The 15,180-nt window shown below is 39.1% G+C and overlaps 1 protein-coding gene across 4 annotated transcripts in view; it reads left to right on the top strand.

Moving 5' to 3' along the window:
- tbc1d1 (TBC1 (tre-2/USP6, BUB2, cdc16) domain family, member 1) overlaps positions 1-15,180 on the top strand; it is a 47,260-nt gene that overhangs the window by 4,489 nt on the left and 27,591 nt on the right. For 3 of the 4 annotated variants that reach the window (XR_011643100.1, XM_034080863.2, XM_034080855.2), the window contains exons 3-8: positions 10,178-10,768; positions 12,271-12,360; positions 12,455-12,559; positions 13,809-13,941; positions 14,467-14,558; positions 15,054-15,167. Coding sequence is in view for 3 of the 4 variants with exons in the window: in XM_034080863.2 (XP_033936754.1) it covers positions 10,178-10,768; positions 12,271-12,360; positions 12,455-12,559; positions 13,809-13,941; positions 14,467-14,558; positions 15,054-15,167 (1,125 nt within the window). In the remaining variant the exon portion in view is untranslated. Of the gene's footprint in view, positions 1-5; positions 152-10,177; positions 10,769-12,270; positions 12,361-12,454; positions 12,560-13,808; positions 13,942-14,466; positions 14,559-15,053; positions 15,168-15,180 lie in introns of those variants that run through there. The other variant, XM_034080871.2, reaches the window with a different exon arrangement.

Raw genomic sequence — 15,180 nt, 5'->3', positions numbered from 1 at the left:
GAAATTAAATTGAAGTGTCCCACACTGTCAAAAGGGCGAGCCTCGGAGAAGTAACCGCTCAGATCTCGCTTTTGTAAAGTTTATGGCGGATGGGATGAAAGCACGGCTCCAGCGACTCAAACTGTTTAACATCAAACAAGAACAGAAAGATGTAAGTTACGCTGAAAGCTGTGTGTGTCTGTGCGGGTGTGTTTAATTTCAGTGCCATGCTAAGTGGACAGTAAGCTAACTGGGTTTGTTGGCGAGCATTGGCATTAGCCACAACACATTAGCGACACTTGTTGTTAGCCCAGTTCAACAAGTTAGCATGCTCGAGATAAATAACACGACTATAGCAGTACAGTCGTAACATGTCTTGTAACGTGGTCTTGACCTACTAGTTCTCATTATAAATTAATTAAATTATTATACTTTTTTATATAGATTACTACAAAGACCTGTCAGATAGGTCCCATCTTAATGTCAAATGTTTGTTTGACAGTTTGAATTACAAGTGACTTTAAACTGCTGATTTCTTCCTCTTTAACTATAAGTGATGTTTGGCTCCTGCAGTTGTTGGTCAAGTACCTTCATGTTACCATAACTGGTCAAGAAATTATGAGTGGAAAATGGCATCATTGTATGGTTGCTGTCGGTGTGCTGGTTGTAAAAATAAGTATCAATAAGGTTTCCACAACTGACAGCAGTTTAATTCGAATGTACTGTATGCATCTAGAGTAGACTGTATTAATATGATAATGATGAAACAGTTGGTTTATAAAACTTCCTTTTGGAGTTTGAGTATATTATTTCATTTGAATGGGGATTATACTACAGCATGTACCTTTTTTAAATCAGGTTTATTATGTGTTTTATCTGCTGCAAACCAGTGGGGGTCAAAGCAATATTGTTACATCTTTACTGCTTTTGGTTATATATTTGAAGTAAAGTCTATTAGAGCAGGTTCAGGTTATGTATTTGTACCCGTAGGTAGATTCTGTTTGCAGAGAAAAAGACAAGGGTTCCATCCTGACACTAAAAACAAACACAAACAACAGACACATCTCTAATAAAGGACTAGTAAAAGTACAAGTATACCCTGCTCAACCAAATCTCAAAATATTTAAAAAAACATTTTAAGAAGGAAAACACTAGTACAAACATGGACATTCAAAATTCACAATTAAATAAATAAATAAAAATAGGCATCTGTGTGACGCTCCTATGATGTGTTAATTTGTGCAATAGCTGCTGGGATAAAACTGTTTTTATAGCTACAAGATTATTTGATGAATGGCATACAGTCAGATAATCTGTGTTTATTTGATCATTTCTATTCATGCAAGACCACCATTTTTAATGTGGCATACAATTAATTTATTACAGTTTTTAAAACATGAATGAATTATATAAATAAAACATAGTTCTCTTTTTGACTAGTAGGCATGGTCTTATTTGTATAAAAAAAAACTGCTCAGTGCATAATCATCCTAGCTCAACATGTTGCTCAACATGATTTTTGAAACGGTGAATAATTATATCTGTTATTGAATACGGCACTATTCTCAACTGGATTTTGTTAAAGCTGCTGGTTCTGTTAATCAGTGGCTTACTGACTGTCAGACCCTCTTTAAAGTTGAGTACATGAAAATCCGGTCTGCTTAGCCGTTGTAAACACAAAACAAATGTAGGTGCGAGTGAGTCATGGAGATATCACCTCCAGAGCCATTGTGCTTATGCCAGGACTTCACTCCTGGAAGAGGAGGCGAGCCCATCTGCACGCTGTGTTAATCTGAGCTCTCACTTCAGCAGTCTCTCTTTCATGGCTGCTTTTACACACATGCCACTTTAAAGCCTTGTGCGATATAGTGAGATTCAATATTCCCATTTGACCTGAAGAATATTGGGCCCTTTTTTGCAGTTGCTTTTTGTTTTTCTGATCAAGCGATTGTGATAGTTTGGGTTGTGATGGAAAGTTATATTAGCTTGATGTTGCTGACTCGAATGACTCGACTTAAAAAGACAATTTATAACTTCCTTAGTTAAAACAACTGCCTTCTTTCTCATCCTGGAAAGTACCCTAGGTTTTGATGTGTTTTGCAAAAATGCACTTTCAAAAGTAATTGGGGTTAATGATGAACCATATTGTCCAAAAGTGACTGTAGTGTGTGGATTCCCCTTTTCCCCTCCCTGTAATCCCTGGTCTCACATGCTTTTACCTCCCTCATGTGACACAGTCTTTGCACTGTTGTAAAAACCAACATATAAACTGAAAGCACCTTTCTGTCTGTGTGTTTTGGTCAAATGTCTCTGCTCTTGTTAGTCCACTATTTGTCTAGCAGTCTGTCTTCCACTTTGTTAATCCAAGTTTCTGCTTGCCTCACCTGTCATCCTGTCAGAGCTGGACCTCACAATCCTCTTAGATGAGAACATGGGTGTTATCTGTTCGCCTATCTGACCTCATTTATTCTTATCCAAGATATCCTTTTCCTTACTCAGCACAGCATTTTGAGAACAAGCCCACCTATTGTGTGCTGTGATTACATTATAATGAGTTAATAATCTCTGCATATATTGTCTTTGTGCTGTGAAGTGTCTCCTTAGTCCCTTTTTAAGTCATATTAATGCGTGGGTATTACCATCTGCTCTATGATTATCCCCTACCTCCAAATATTGTGCCCCTTTTTCTCTATTGTGTGCCTTACTTTGTGTGCTTTCCTATATGTGGTATGGCTTCTGTACTTTGAACTTCTTTGAGGCCTGGCTTTGCTCCACTAGGCACAAGACTCAGGCACATGACCATGGGAAGTGCAGAAGTGGAACTCTTTGCAGGCTTGTCCTTGTTGTTTTTGAAGCTGGCTGGAGTATCACTACTTTATTCCATGTTTCTAAATTGTTCGTAAATTCCGATAATTTAGTTTGGTTTAAACAAGATACTACGTTTTCTTTTCAACATCAAAAGTTGACCGTTCTATCAATTTGTCATGTTTGGGTAGAAAATTGGGGTGCGATGTTGTTTTTGTTCTTTGCTTCGTTGGCCAAGCTTCTTGTCAACTCAGCCTACAGCTGTTTAATAAATGTGGGAGACATTGCTGTAGTGGATACACTAGGGCCTTTGTAATAGGAACATTATATTTCAAAAAGTCTAGAAAGAGAGGAGCTGAATGTAGAGATGGACGGTGTACTGCAGTAGACACATTTGTGAAATGTTTCTTTATAATGATACTTCTTTGTCCCCATCAGTCCTGGTAACTGACTAACCTTCACATGATGTCCTCCTCTTTCACCGTTTTACTCATACTTTAGTTTATTCCACTGAATTGCAGCTTCTCTTTTACCAGTGGCACTTACGTAACTTCCCTCTTTTCGAGGTTAGTACAACAGTAGTTCTGTTTAATTCTGGCTCAGTGCGAAACAAAATGCTTTTTCAATGTAGTTCCCCTGAGAGAGGTCACAGCCTGAGGCTGTGCCCAACTGCCTTCCTGTCTGAGATCATGTAAATGTTACACTGAACAAGATACTGTGTGTCTATAGCTAACGCTGCCCTTTGAGGAGCGACCCTCTGCATTCCCCTCTAATCCTTCAATCCACATCTCCAGATCAGCCCTGTCAGCAGTCTGAAGAGGGAAAATATCGGAATAAGAAACCTAAGTATTGATGAAAAGAAACGTGTTGTTTGCATTCATCCAGTTGGAGAAATCACCAGCACTATGAATGAATATAGACGATTTTTTTTTTCAAACAGTCGATTCGTTTTCTTTCCTGCTTGATCACAAAAATGTAATAACATTGTCGATTTAAGGCTCTGACACATACAATTATAATCTTTGGTGTAACATGCAGATTTGTTGACATATAATTTTAACGGATGTCAAACGTTTTTTGCAAATATGCTTTGTTTTACTTTACAAATGACTTAAATAATCCATTATCAAAATTGTTGCTGATTAATATTATATTTATTTACCGGTCAATCAATTCACCAATTGTTTCAGCTCTACTTTTCTTCCAGCGTAACCTTTCTCAGAAGACGAACCTTACCAAATTAAAATGTTTTAAATAATTGAAATCTATTTATACAGATGGGGTTTTACAGAAAACGCTCTCAGAAGGGATGGACCAAATGAGAAAACGGTAGAGATTATAACACCATCATGCTGAGCAGAGGGAGTGACACTTTGGTAGGTGGGCTGAAATGAGAAGAGCACAATAAAGTAAACACCTCTTCCTCCTCTGCGTGGCTGTTCTGTGTCTTTAATGACGGCGGGAGGGAGTGAGAGGAGAGCACATGCAGGACAGGGCTAAATGTATCTGTTGGTTCAAGTGTTTCAAAGTAACAGTGAACGCAGAAGGAAGAGGAAGGGGTACATGGAGGGGGGAAGGCAAAACAGAGAGGGGTCTGCTGCTGTTAGGGGACAGATAGCAGACCTTACTCTAAAGCCAGGATGGTAGGCTGTTTTCACATCACACATTTTGACTTATCATTGTAGGAAAAGCACTCCTAATACTAATAACACTAACATTGGCTCAGTTTTATTTCACTTAGTCCAAGTGAGAGTGGCAGTGACTCAGCATGCACTATGTTTTAGTTGCCTTTATTTTTATAAAAATGAAAGGTTGAAGAGAGGAAACATAACATGTAAAGGTGTGGTAGAAACTGCAGGCTTATTTAAGAAAAAATAAATAGACCAAATGTTTACCGTGTAAGTATAATAAAACATTTATCTTAAAACAAGATATCATTTAACATCCACATCCTCTACATTCCTACTCACATAATTGATAAACAAATATGGTAGGGGAAAATTGCAGATTTAGGCCCCAATGCTTGAGAAAAAGTGTTTGCACTCCATGTATTCCAATGGAAATATCACAGAGGTCCACCAAATGTTGAGATACACCCTGCGCTTTTTGTGTCGCAGAGAATTAAACATGAACATTGAAGTTAAAGTAAATACGGTGCAAATCATCTGTGAAAAGAAAACATGTCAGCAAGGATTGAAAATGGGTCAAGGAACACAACTGCATTCCTGCCTAGTTTTTCATTGTAGGTCACAGCTGATTTCTCTCTTTCCCTCTCCCTCTAACAATGCCCTTATTGTCCTTAGGGTGCCTTGTGTTGTTCTGTCTGAACAGGGCCTTAAATAGTCAAAATATTGACCTTTTTATAGTTCTGCTTCAAAAGTGTCAAAAACAATAACACACCTGTGTTTCTCCTGCTCTGTGAAAAAGGTTTATTGATTCGTTGGGATTTGCCACCCCACAACATAAGCATAATTGTGTCCAACCTCAGCCTGAGCATTGGTCCAAATAGTTAACTGAGAGCACCTGTGTGAGTTATTATAACCAATCCATTACTGCAGTGTATCAATGTTGGAGCTGCTTGTGGTGGAGTTAATTTCTTCTAGGTCATACACAGTGGAATGACTTTCATGATCATTTCAGCTGAATGTAATGGAGTAAGAGTATCATAGTATCCTCAGAATTGTAGTGTGTGTAGTAATTCAAAATTCTACGCAAATTCAATACCTGAGTTAATGCACTTACTCAAGTCTTACCAATATACTGCTGTTTGGATATTTCTTGAAAAAGAGCGCCCATTCTTGACACTAGAGCCATTTCTCTGACGCAGTTATTCACAGCAGTTGTGATGGAACAAAATGAGGCCAGAATTGTTTTGATAAAAAAAACAGGAGTGTGCACGTCTCATGCCGAGACAAGACCCAACAGGACTGTGAGTGTCAGTCTGTGAGACGGCAGTTTTAGGAGCTGCTCAGGCATCTCTGGTTCATGACATCACTGATGTGACTCAACCACTGCTTCTGCTCGCTCCTCTACTTCCTCCTGGTTGTTCCTTTGTCTGCTTCACTGCCAGTGAGGTGAAACAAACCAGGCTCACAACAGGAGAGGCAGACAAAGGTTATAGTCTATTATGACGTAACACCTTTTTTGTTGATGATATATTTCTGTAGCTTGATATAGTTAGTCCGTTGTTTATTTTTGAGTTAAATAAATAAAAGGAAGTACAACTAAAAATAACAAGATTACCCAGAACTGTTTAGGTTGTTGTGTTTTTCATTGTCCTGACATTTCTGCATTATTTAGCATAATGAACTCGATATGCACACAATCGCAAAACATGAGTTCAAACTTCCCACTACAACTTCCCCTGAGCTATATTTGTTATAAGTTTAAAAAAAAAAAACACGTGTTAGCTGTGATATTATGTTCGGCTTGCTTTTTTTGTTTGTTGCAGGAATAATAATAGTCACTCTTTATTATTTCTTAAAGATGAAAGTCTGCATGTAGTCAGTTGGGATGAGAGCAGAGTATTCTCTGTAAAATGGCCTTAAGATAAAGTGTCAATGCTGCAAATGGTCAGCAAAATGGTGCAAGTCAGCATAGAGTGTTCCTGCTGTATTCAGATCAACGTGATGAAAGGAACAAATCACAGTCGACAGTAGCTCTTCCACATGACCATGATCTTAAGGTTATCTAGCACACAGACCAGATTGACTGTACTTGAGTATTTAAACCAAAACAAAGATCTGCGGGTCTGATTGAAACCCGTGTTATCTGCTTTATCAGCTGAGTTACCGGCCAGGGCAACTCACGTTTGCTGGTTTTTGTTGCTGATATTTTATTTTGGTTGACAACGATCAGCGACAGCTTATAAGAAATGTTTCAGGTGTCACCTTTTTTTAGCCACTTTTACCTATTTCCACTAGTTATAATATCCATTGCTCACACCCAGCTGTTCTGTGATCACAGTGGGATGCATCTGAGTGTTTTATCAAACCAATATTGAAACGGCTTGGAATGGCTCACACGTGTCCTCAAAACGGCCACAGCTTTTAAGTGCTTAACAAATAAAGACTTGTATTTTATATCTCTGTGAGACGATGGCTGTTTGGAACACACAAAGTATATTCAGATAGATGAGAATTGGTTTATTGCCTCAAAGGCTATGCGTGTCACTATTTAGACATGCATTTGAGTTTGTTTTAACTGACTGGATATAAGAAGCAGAATGACCACCTTTCAAGTCTACAGTCTTGATACTAAAATGTTATATTATATGTTGTTGGTGAAGTACTGACCTGGTTGCCCCTAGCCTGTTTATCTAACCTTAGCTAGCCTCTTTTTAAATTTTTTCTTAAACATTCTTCTTCCATTACTTGTCTATTTTTACAACTGGCAAAAGCAATGTGTCGGGCTGCTTTAATGCTCATGGAAATCCTCTGTGTTAGTCACGGAAAGACTGGTTACAGAAAGAGGGTTTTTGTGTGTGAGAGCCCCGATTTTCATTTATTTGTTCAAGGCCGTCCTCAACCCCTCAATGTCCGCTTATTTGCAGACCAGCTGGGGTTAATGAGTAGAAACATATCTGCATCCCAACATTTGAAGAATATTAATCTTGTGGCAAAATATTTGAATTACCAAGACAAGAATACTGTTACATTCGATTTTGCAAATTTATAAAGAAGCACTTCTTACTACAAATATGTATTCTAGCGAGTGAATGTTCCTGCCCTTACAGAATCATTATTTTGTATCTGCTAGATACACAAATAACAAATACTTGAATGAGCAGGACAAGAAGTACTGCTAAGTTAAAAATGTACAAAAAACACTTCTACAAACTAAAGAAATTATATATTGTAGCAAGTAAATGTTCCTTCTATTACAGAGCAATTGTTTTGTAACTGTTGGATACAGAAATAATAATCTGAACATTTATATCCTAGGAAGTCGGATAAAAGCAACAAAGCCTTTTCTGCTGCTCTGCTCTGTTTCCAATTCTGCCTGTTTTTGTTTTTTTACCAAACCGGCTTGTTGAAGAGTATGAACATTTGTGTTTAGATAGATTGTTAAAACAAAATTCACAGCCAAGTCATATAAATCACTATAACACATAACCTCTCTCTGTACTACAGTTTCCTGGACAAAGTGTCTGGGTAGCAGTGAGTGTGTATAATTGCTCGTCATGCTCACATCCTGACTGCTGTATCCTTTTGGGACATCAGCCAGAGAGAGACGCAGGGTTCGGAGGGACAGAGAGGCAGCGCTGTGCTTCTCTCTGCTGCGACGCAACTGCAATTGTTTGAGAGTTGATATTCAAATACATGTTCAGCTGCCGAGTGAACACAACATGAAACTATCCGGGGTGAACCAACCGTGCTGCTTGTGTCCTACTGCTTGTTCCTCACAAGCATCCCTAGATAAAAGGCTAACTAAACCCCTGATGATGAACTAAGCCCCCCAAAAAGTGTTCTGGTTTCCCCCAACATTGAAACATTCAAATGTAGTTCATGCAAGATGGAACAATCAGTGTGTCTACAGTATGCTTTTGTCTAAGTGTTAAGTTAAATATCTGTTTCACAACAGTTTGTATTTAATTAATTTCCAACAGCGGTAATTAAAGTTTAAAAGTCTCAAAAATGCTACAACTACTGTCACAAACTGGATGAATGTGAAGTATTTTGTTAAAGGAGGATGAAAGCGTAATTAAGGAGCACTATTGGAGTGACTTTGATGGTTATTGGACTCAGGATGAATTCATTTGGATTCCCGCTGTATGACGAAATGAAAGGAAGGCACAAGTGGAAACAATTCACAAAGGGATTAAACTGTTTAAAACACATGCTCAAAGTAAGCCGGATTTTGCCGATGTGTTCAAAAGTCGTAAATAATCCAACTGAAACCGGCATGGACAATGACTGTTTTAAAAATGCGCTTATCCAGACAAGCCCGGTTTGGACACTTTACGAGCAGAAGAAACATTTCTATCAAAGAAAAAATTATACATTTTTGTATTTTTATGCCTTTTAATAGCTACTAACTTGAATTTGTATTCAAATGAATTAATCAATAATTTTGTATACTGTATTGTAATGAAGAGACAAGGCTTTTAGTGACAATCATGGATTGAGTTACAATAATATGTAAAAAAAAAAAGTCTAAATATGATATTTGGCCTCAAATCATCTGGGGCCTGGCGCCCCCCCTGCGATCTTTGGCGCCCCCCCAAGGGTGGCACGCCCCCCAGGTTGGGAACCACTGATCTAGAACATACACAATAAAAACATCGAGATGGAGATACTTGTAAAATTCAGTTGTAAATAGTTTTATAGAAAGAGAAAAAAGTGTATTGACAGAGAGTGAAGAGGAAAAAATGAAAGGGGTAGTCAGGAAGAAAGAAGGAATTCAAATAAAGTGAAGGTGAGTACAAAGCCTGCTTTTAGACTAAAGGTCAATATTAAGGCTTCTTTTCAACACAGGAAGTCACAAGGGCTTCACTGTGTCACATGTCAACCATAAGACATTACAGCATATGACAGCTTAGCTCATAGTGAGGTGTGGCATCTACATTAGAACAACTAAAAGCTGGTGTCTTTACTGTATCGTCAGTGTTTATCCCAGTGTTTACTTACTATTGCCGCTGGGCAGCCATCAGTGCTGAAGAGAGGTTATACTGGCAATGGCTAATGGCACTTTGAACTGTCCATCAGTAGATATTGTGTTTTCAATTAGCTTGCAGAAACTTCAGCTTGAAGATATACAGTGTGTACGTTTTAGGTAGTTGGGGGTTTATTTGATATAAACATCATAGTAGAATTAGAGATGTAGTATACATTAATGCACGAAGACCAGATGTTTGTCGTGAAACTCAAATTTGCTACACCTGTCATAAGAAGGACGTAAACCTAACTTTTGAAAGAAATACATCAACAAATGCATACACAAAAAAACAACCACAAATACTTTACTGGGTCAAAATCTGTGCATTGGTATTGTTTTTGTAGTAGAAAAAGCAACATTCTTCTTAATATAAGTTGCACAAATGACAAAAAAAAAAATGGAATCATTGATAAAGCAACTTTCAAGTCTTTTTAAAAGCTTTCAAATGTAAAGAGTCAAATAGAAGACACACATACAGTAGGTTACACGCGTAAGAAATTGCTGTTAACGGCACAGAGCCTAGCTGCATGGATGAGTTTGGAGACATTGTCTTAGTTCAGGAATGAAGACGGATCGGGACCCGCATCACGTGTAGTTTCACCTTTGCTGAAGCTTCATTGTGCTCTACAGCAGACTTCCAGTAGAGTGTATGCTCAATGGATATGATGAAATTCAACTGTCATGTGATTAAGTGTTTTATTCCTGTAATTACAAGTTCTGCCTGCTCTCCTCGCAGGTTCCTGAGATCATCAGTACGCTGAGGCAGGCTGGCAAGAGCTCGGCCCGCAGCGATGACATCGCTCCCATCTCCAACAAATCTTCCTCTGGAGGCAGCGATTCCTCTGAAACTAGTTTTTCTTCAGTCTCCACAACGACAACCTCCGTGGCAACCTCTGCTGCTTTGTCTCCGACAGCCTTCTCCAAGAAGTTTGAGGTGCTGTTTTGCGGCCGTGTTAGTGTTGCTCACAAGAAAGCCCCCCCCGCCCTGATAGATGAGTGCATCGAGAAGTTCAGCCAGTTGCAAGGCTCAGGGAGGGAGGAGGATAAAGGAGGAAACAGTGGGGCATTGGGTGGGCTGAGGAAGGCTCTATCCTTTCAGTCCAATGGACTTGGGAGTAACGATGTTGATAATGGAGCTGCAGGGAGCCCCACCGCAGGGAAGCGTCCTGTGCTGTTCAAAAGAGACCCCAGCTTCCCCTGCCTGCAGGCCCTGGATGAGAACGGACTCTCACCTGAGATCTCTCACACCAACACCTCTGACACACACACACACTCTGCTGGAGTACAGTGTCTTAGCCTGCAGGAGAACAGGACCATGCTGTTTACGGTAATACTCATGAATGAACACACACACACACACACACACACACACACACACACACACACACACACACACACACACACACACACACACACACACACACACACACACACACACACACACACACACACACACACACAGACACAGACACACACACACCCAAATATGGTTGTGCGCTAGTCACTAAAGCCAAAAACATTGTGTATTACAGAAGACAATGTCTTGTTGTCAAACACATGTCTCGATAGTCTGCGACTTATTCACTCAACATTATTGCTAAGGACCTCCATTTTTGTTGCAGAAGGATGACGGTAAAGATTGACCTACAAAAAGTGTATATAATCATGAAAAAGAAAATGACTAATTCCTGCACATTGTCATCAGTGGGTAAGATAACAAATATTTGGTGCTGACTGTGTGTGCCTAACAGAAGAAAAAAACATAATTGGATGGTGCTGCAGTAATTTAGCATAGCTTTGGGTGGTTTCAGGGTGAACAGAGGATACATACATTACTATAAGGTTGGCTGACATAGATTTTTCAAATAAAAAAACCGAAATACATTTGTGAGTCCTTCCAGCTCCCACACAATTCTTTTTTATAGTGCTGTGAAGTGCACTTTTAGAATAAATAAAAAAAGTCCTCATATTCAGTTGTTCATAAAGCAGAGAGGGTGAGAGCAAATGCTGACTGATGGTCAAAGCGATCTCAGTCTTGCTCTTCTACTTAAGGGGTTGTGACCTGCTGCCAACCCTCTTTCCTGTTTGTCCTCCAGACAGGAAATGGTGACCAGTGGCACAGGAACCACCAGGGCCTGAAGCTGTCCCCTCAGCAGATACACACATGTTATTGACACTGATGATGATACATCCTGCCGCTGACAGGGGAGAGTGGACAGAATGACCTCATCCTGGTGACATCATCGCCTACATTTAAGAGACATAGATGTAATCTTCCATCTCCTCTAGAAAGAGTCTCATTTTGTGATTCATATTGGGATCAGAATAACAGTGATAGGCCACATGTTCACAGAAAGAATAGCCGTGTTAGTGGAATGTGAGGACATGGCATTTAACGAGCATGAAATCCCTTGTTTATTACAAACATATGAATCCTAGGTTTAGGAGTAATAGTGACTCATATCCTAATGATGGCATACGTGGGAAAATCCACGAAAGTGGAACCGTTCTAAAATAGTTTTTTACGTTTTTCGATAAAAAAAAGAAATGATACTGCCTCATTTGACAAATCCGGTTATTAAGAAAATATCTAAAGGTATTATTTGTAGGCTCCCCTTTATATAAAACCTTATTTAAAAAGGCAAATGTCGTAAAAGTTTGAAGATTGGTTTCGTATCTATTTAAACCTGTGTTGCTCATTATTGCTGTCAAAAACCACACACACACACACACACACACACACACACACACACCCACACAAAAGCACACTCTATAGACCGCAGACACTTCCATTTAAGACAATAACTATATTGTGTGTCTTTGTTTCAGGTGGGCAGGTCTCAGATCTTCTTGGTTAGTCCGGACACCAAGAAAGTTGCCATAGAAAAGAGTTTCAAAGAGATCTCCTTCTGCTCACAGGTGTGAATGACTGCATTTTACAACATTACCATTTGTATTATTTGTCTTTTATGTTTTTAAACCTATCCTGAATCCGCTGATCTTTACTTTCCAGGGTATTTGTCACGTGGATCACTTTGGCTTCATTTGCAGGGAGACAGTGGAAGGAGGGAGCTGCCACTTTGTGTGCTACATCTTCCAGTGCACCGACGAAACACTGGTGAGAGACAGATAATGTAGCGAGAGCATTATAGAACTAGAAAATAATGAGATGTAGTATATAACATGACAATTCACGAGTATTTGCCCTTTTTTATACATTTTCTGCAGAAAAATTGTGGGGTAATTCCACTCAGTATTATTAAATCATCCCACTCATTTTAATGTAACATCACCTACAGTAAGTCACCTCTGAATTTGGGCATGAAGCTGCATTAAAGGTGGGGTAGGTAATTTTGGAGAAACCAGCTCGAGTGCGCTAGAATTTGAAAATACACAGCCGGAAAAAATCTGCCACTTCCTCACAGAGCCCCTCCTCCAACACACAGGAACGCGCACATGACCAATGAGGGCACGAGATAAGTTTGTGCACAGATGGAAGGCTGACAGGCAGGTAGGCCATCCAGTTACTTTAGCCGGGCCGGCTAAAATGATTGGTCGTGCTTTTTACAGCACCACAGCTTCCACAGATGACATTTCTTTATGGATTTTTTGTCAAAGTACTTAAGATATTCATTGCTATCGGGACGTTAAGAGCATTCCATGGAATATAACACAAAGTGTATCTCGAGCCAGTTTCTCAAACTTACCTACCCCACCTTTAAGCTGATATTTTTAACCAAAAATGGTTTAATGTCAATCAACATCAAATTCTGCTTTAACTCTTCAGTCCCATGACTCAGTGCCTCTGTGCGCCACTGAGTCATAGTCTGCCAAATGGACAAATACATCGGTTTGATAAAAGGCCTTTGTCATTCGACGGATGCAGTCTATTGTATAAAAGTCAGCTAATGCTGCATTGTGATTAGCTTATACTAGATAGATACCTTATTCTAAACAATGAGTCACTGGGTCAGTAAATAACTGCTGCCAGAGTAAACTGAACGACCTGTGGGAACATTTGAATATCCTGTTTACTTCTGTTACTTCCACCAGGTTTGTACTGCATAAGATGTTTCTGCACAGACGTAGATTCCCCCCATATATTGAAACGTACATAACATTTCAGTAGGACAGGGCTGTTTTAGGCACAGAATGGAAATAAATATATTAAATGTAAAAACATAAAATAAATCCTCTAGTCCTAATAGAGTGAATGTGTTAAAATATTGTTTTCATAGAGGAATACAATTCTCAAAAGCAGCATGTGTGTACAAATACTGGGAGAAGCAACTGATAAAGGCATTGAATGGCTTTTTTGTCAAGGTGGATAAATAAAAAGCATAAAGAAGACTGTTTTGCTCTTGTAGGTGGACGAGATCATGCTGACTTTGAAGCAGGCGTTCTCTGTGGCAGCCCTGCAGCAGAATGCAAAGACCCAGGGTCAGCAGTGCGACAGCTGTCCCATGCAGCAGCTCCACCGACTGTGTGAGAGGATAGAAGGTAGAAAACTGAAGCATTTTGAACTCCTAGTTGGTTGGAGTAATGTTGATAGGTCAAGTTTATACATTTGTATACACCTTTTAATATGCCTGTAGTAAAATAAGACTTTCGGTTTCACCATCACATTTACCTTCGTTAAATAATTGAAATGTAGTGGCAGAACCTAGCAGTGGATTTTATAAATATTTTATATTTGTATTAAATGTGCGAGTTGACACAGTTGAAAGTTGACATCTGAATTTGATGAATGTTTCAACATTTTTAAAATGAAGGAAAAGTGAATATGCTATGTCTGTATGCACATACTTATAATAAGGCCTTCATTTCTTAATGTGTACAAACGTATGCATATTCATATCTATATAGAGTAGTCCAGCATAACATTGGGTGTAAGGTCATATATTGCTCACCAATAAACTAAGATGTATACACCACTGACCCGTAGTACCCTACATACTTTTATAAATACGTACTTACTAGGTAGAAAAAAGTGTGTTTTTATGTTGTCTTTACAATATTTTTCAGGTCTTTCCCCGTCTAAAACCAAGCTGGAGCTTCAGAGACACCTCGCCACTCTGGACAATGAGGAGCAAGCATCAGTCTTTGAAAACACCATGGTAACGTGTCTGCTCTGTGTAAAAAAAGTCAGTCTACAATTTCCATCAGAAGTTGTCTGTCATGTGGAATATATAATGGTGCACTGATTCATCTTTACATGTAACTTATTTATTTTCGCCATCTCACCCCTCTATATTTCTGGTCTGTTTTGCTCTTCATGGCTTTCTCAACACATCAATGTCTATCACACGATAAAGTAGGAATGTGTTGTGGTCAAATCACATTAATATTACTGTTGGTAATGGACCTTTGAGCCTAATTATCTTTTTTATCCATCATTGTTTCAAGGGATTGTTGTACAGTTAAAGATAAGTCTTGGGAGGTGAATGCACTCAAATAGTCCTGTATTGCTCTGCTGACACCTGCTGGTGATGTAGCTGAACTGCAACACTCAAACAGTGCTAAACTATCAATAGATCAGCTCAGAAAATCACTGCGTTTCTTTTGGGGTTGAACAAAAGAATATCATTTAAAAATGATTGTCTGTGTTTCAGAGGGCTCGTCCTAAAAGTGATCAGGAAGAGAACGAGATGGTGATGGCCTCTTTGAGGAATCTTTATGAGGAGAAGCAGAAGAGCCATCAGCACCTCCTGCCTGGAGACAGACGGGTAACTTTATTTA

Source organism: Pseudochaenichthys georgianus, chromosome 1 (assembly GCF_902827115.2).
Source record: "Pseudochaenichthys georgianus chromosome 1, fPseGeo1.2, whole genome shotgun sequence".
Lineage (NCBI taxonomy): Eukaryota > Metazoa > Chordata > Actinopteri > Perciformes > Channichthyidae > Pseudochaenichthys > Pseudochaenichthys georgianus.
The sequence above is the reverse complement of the archived record's forward strand: the minus strand, read 5'-3'. Positions and strand labels throughout refer to the sequence as shown.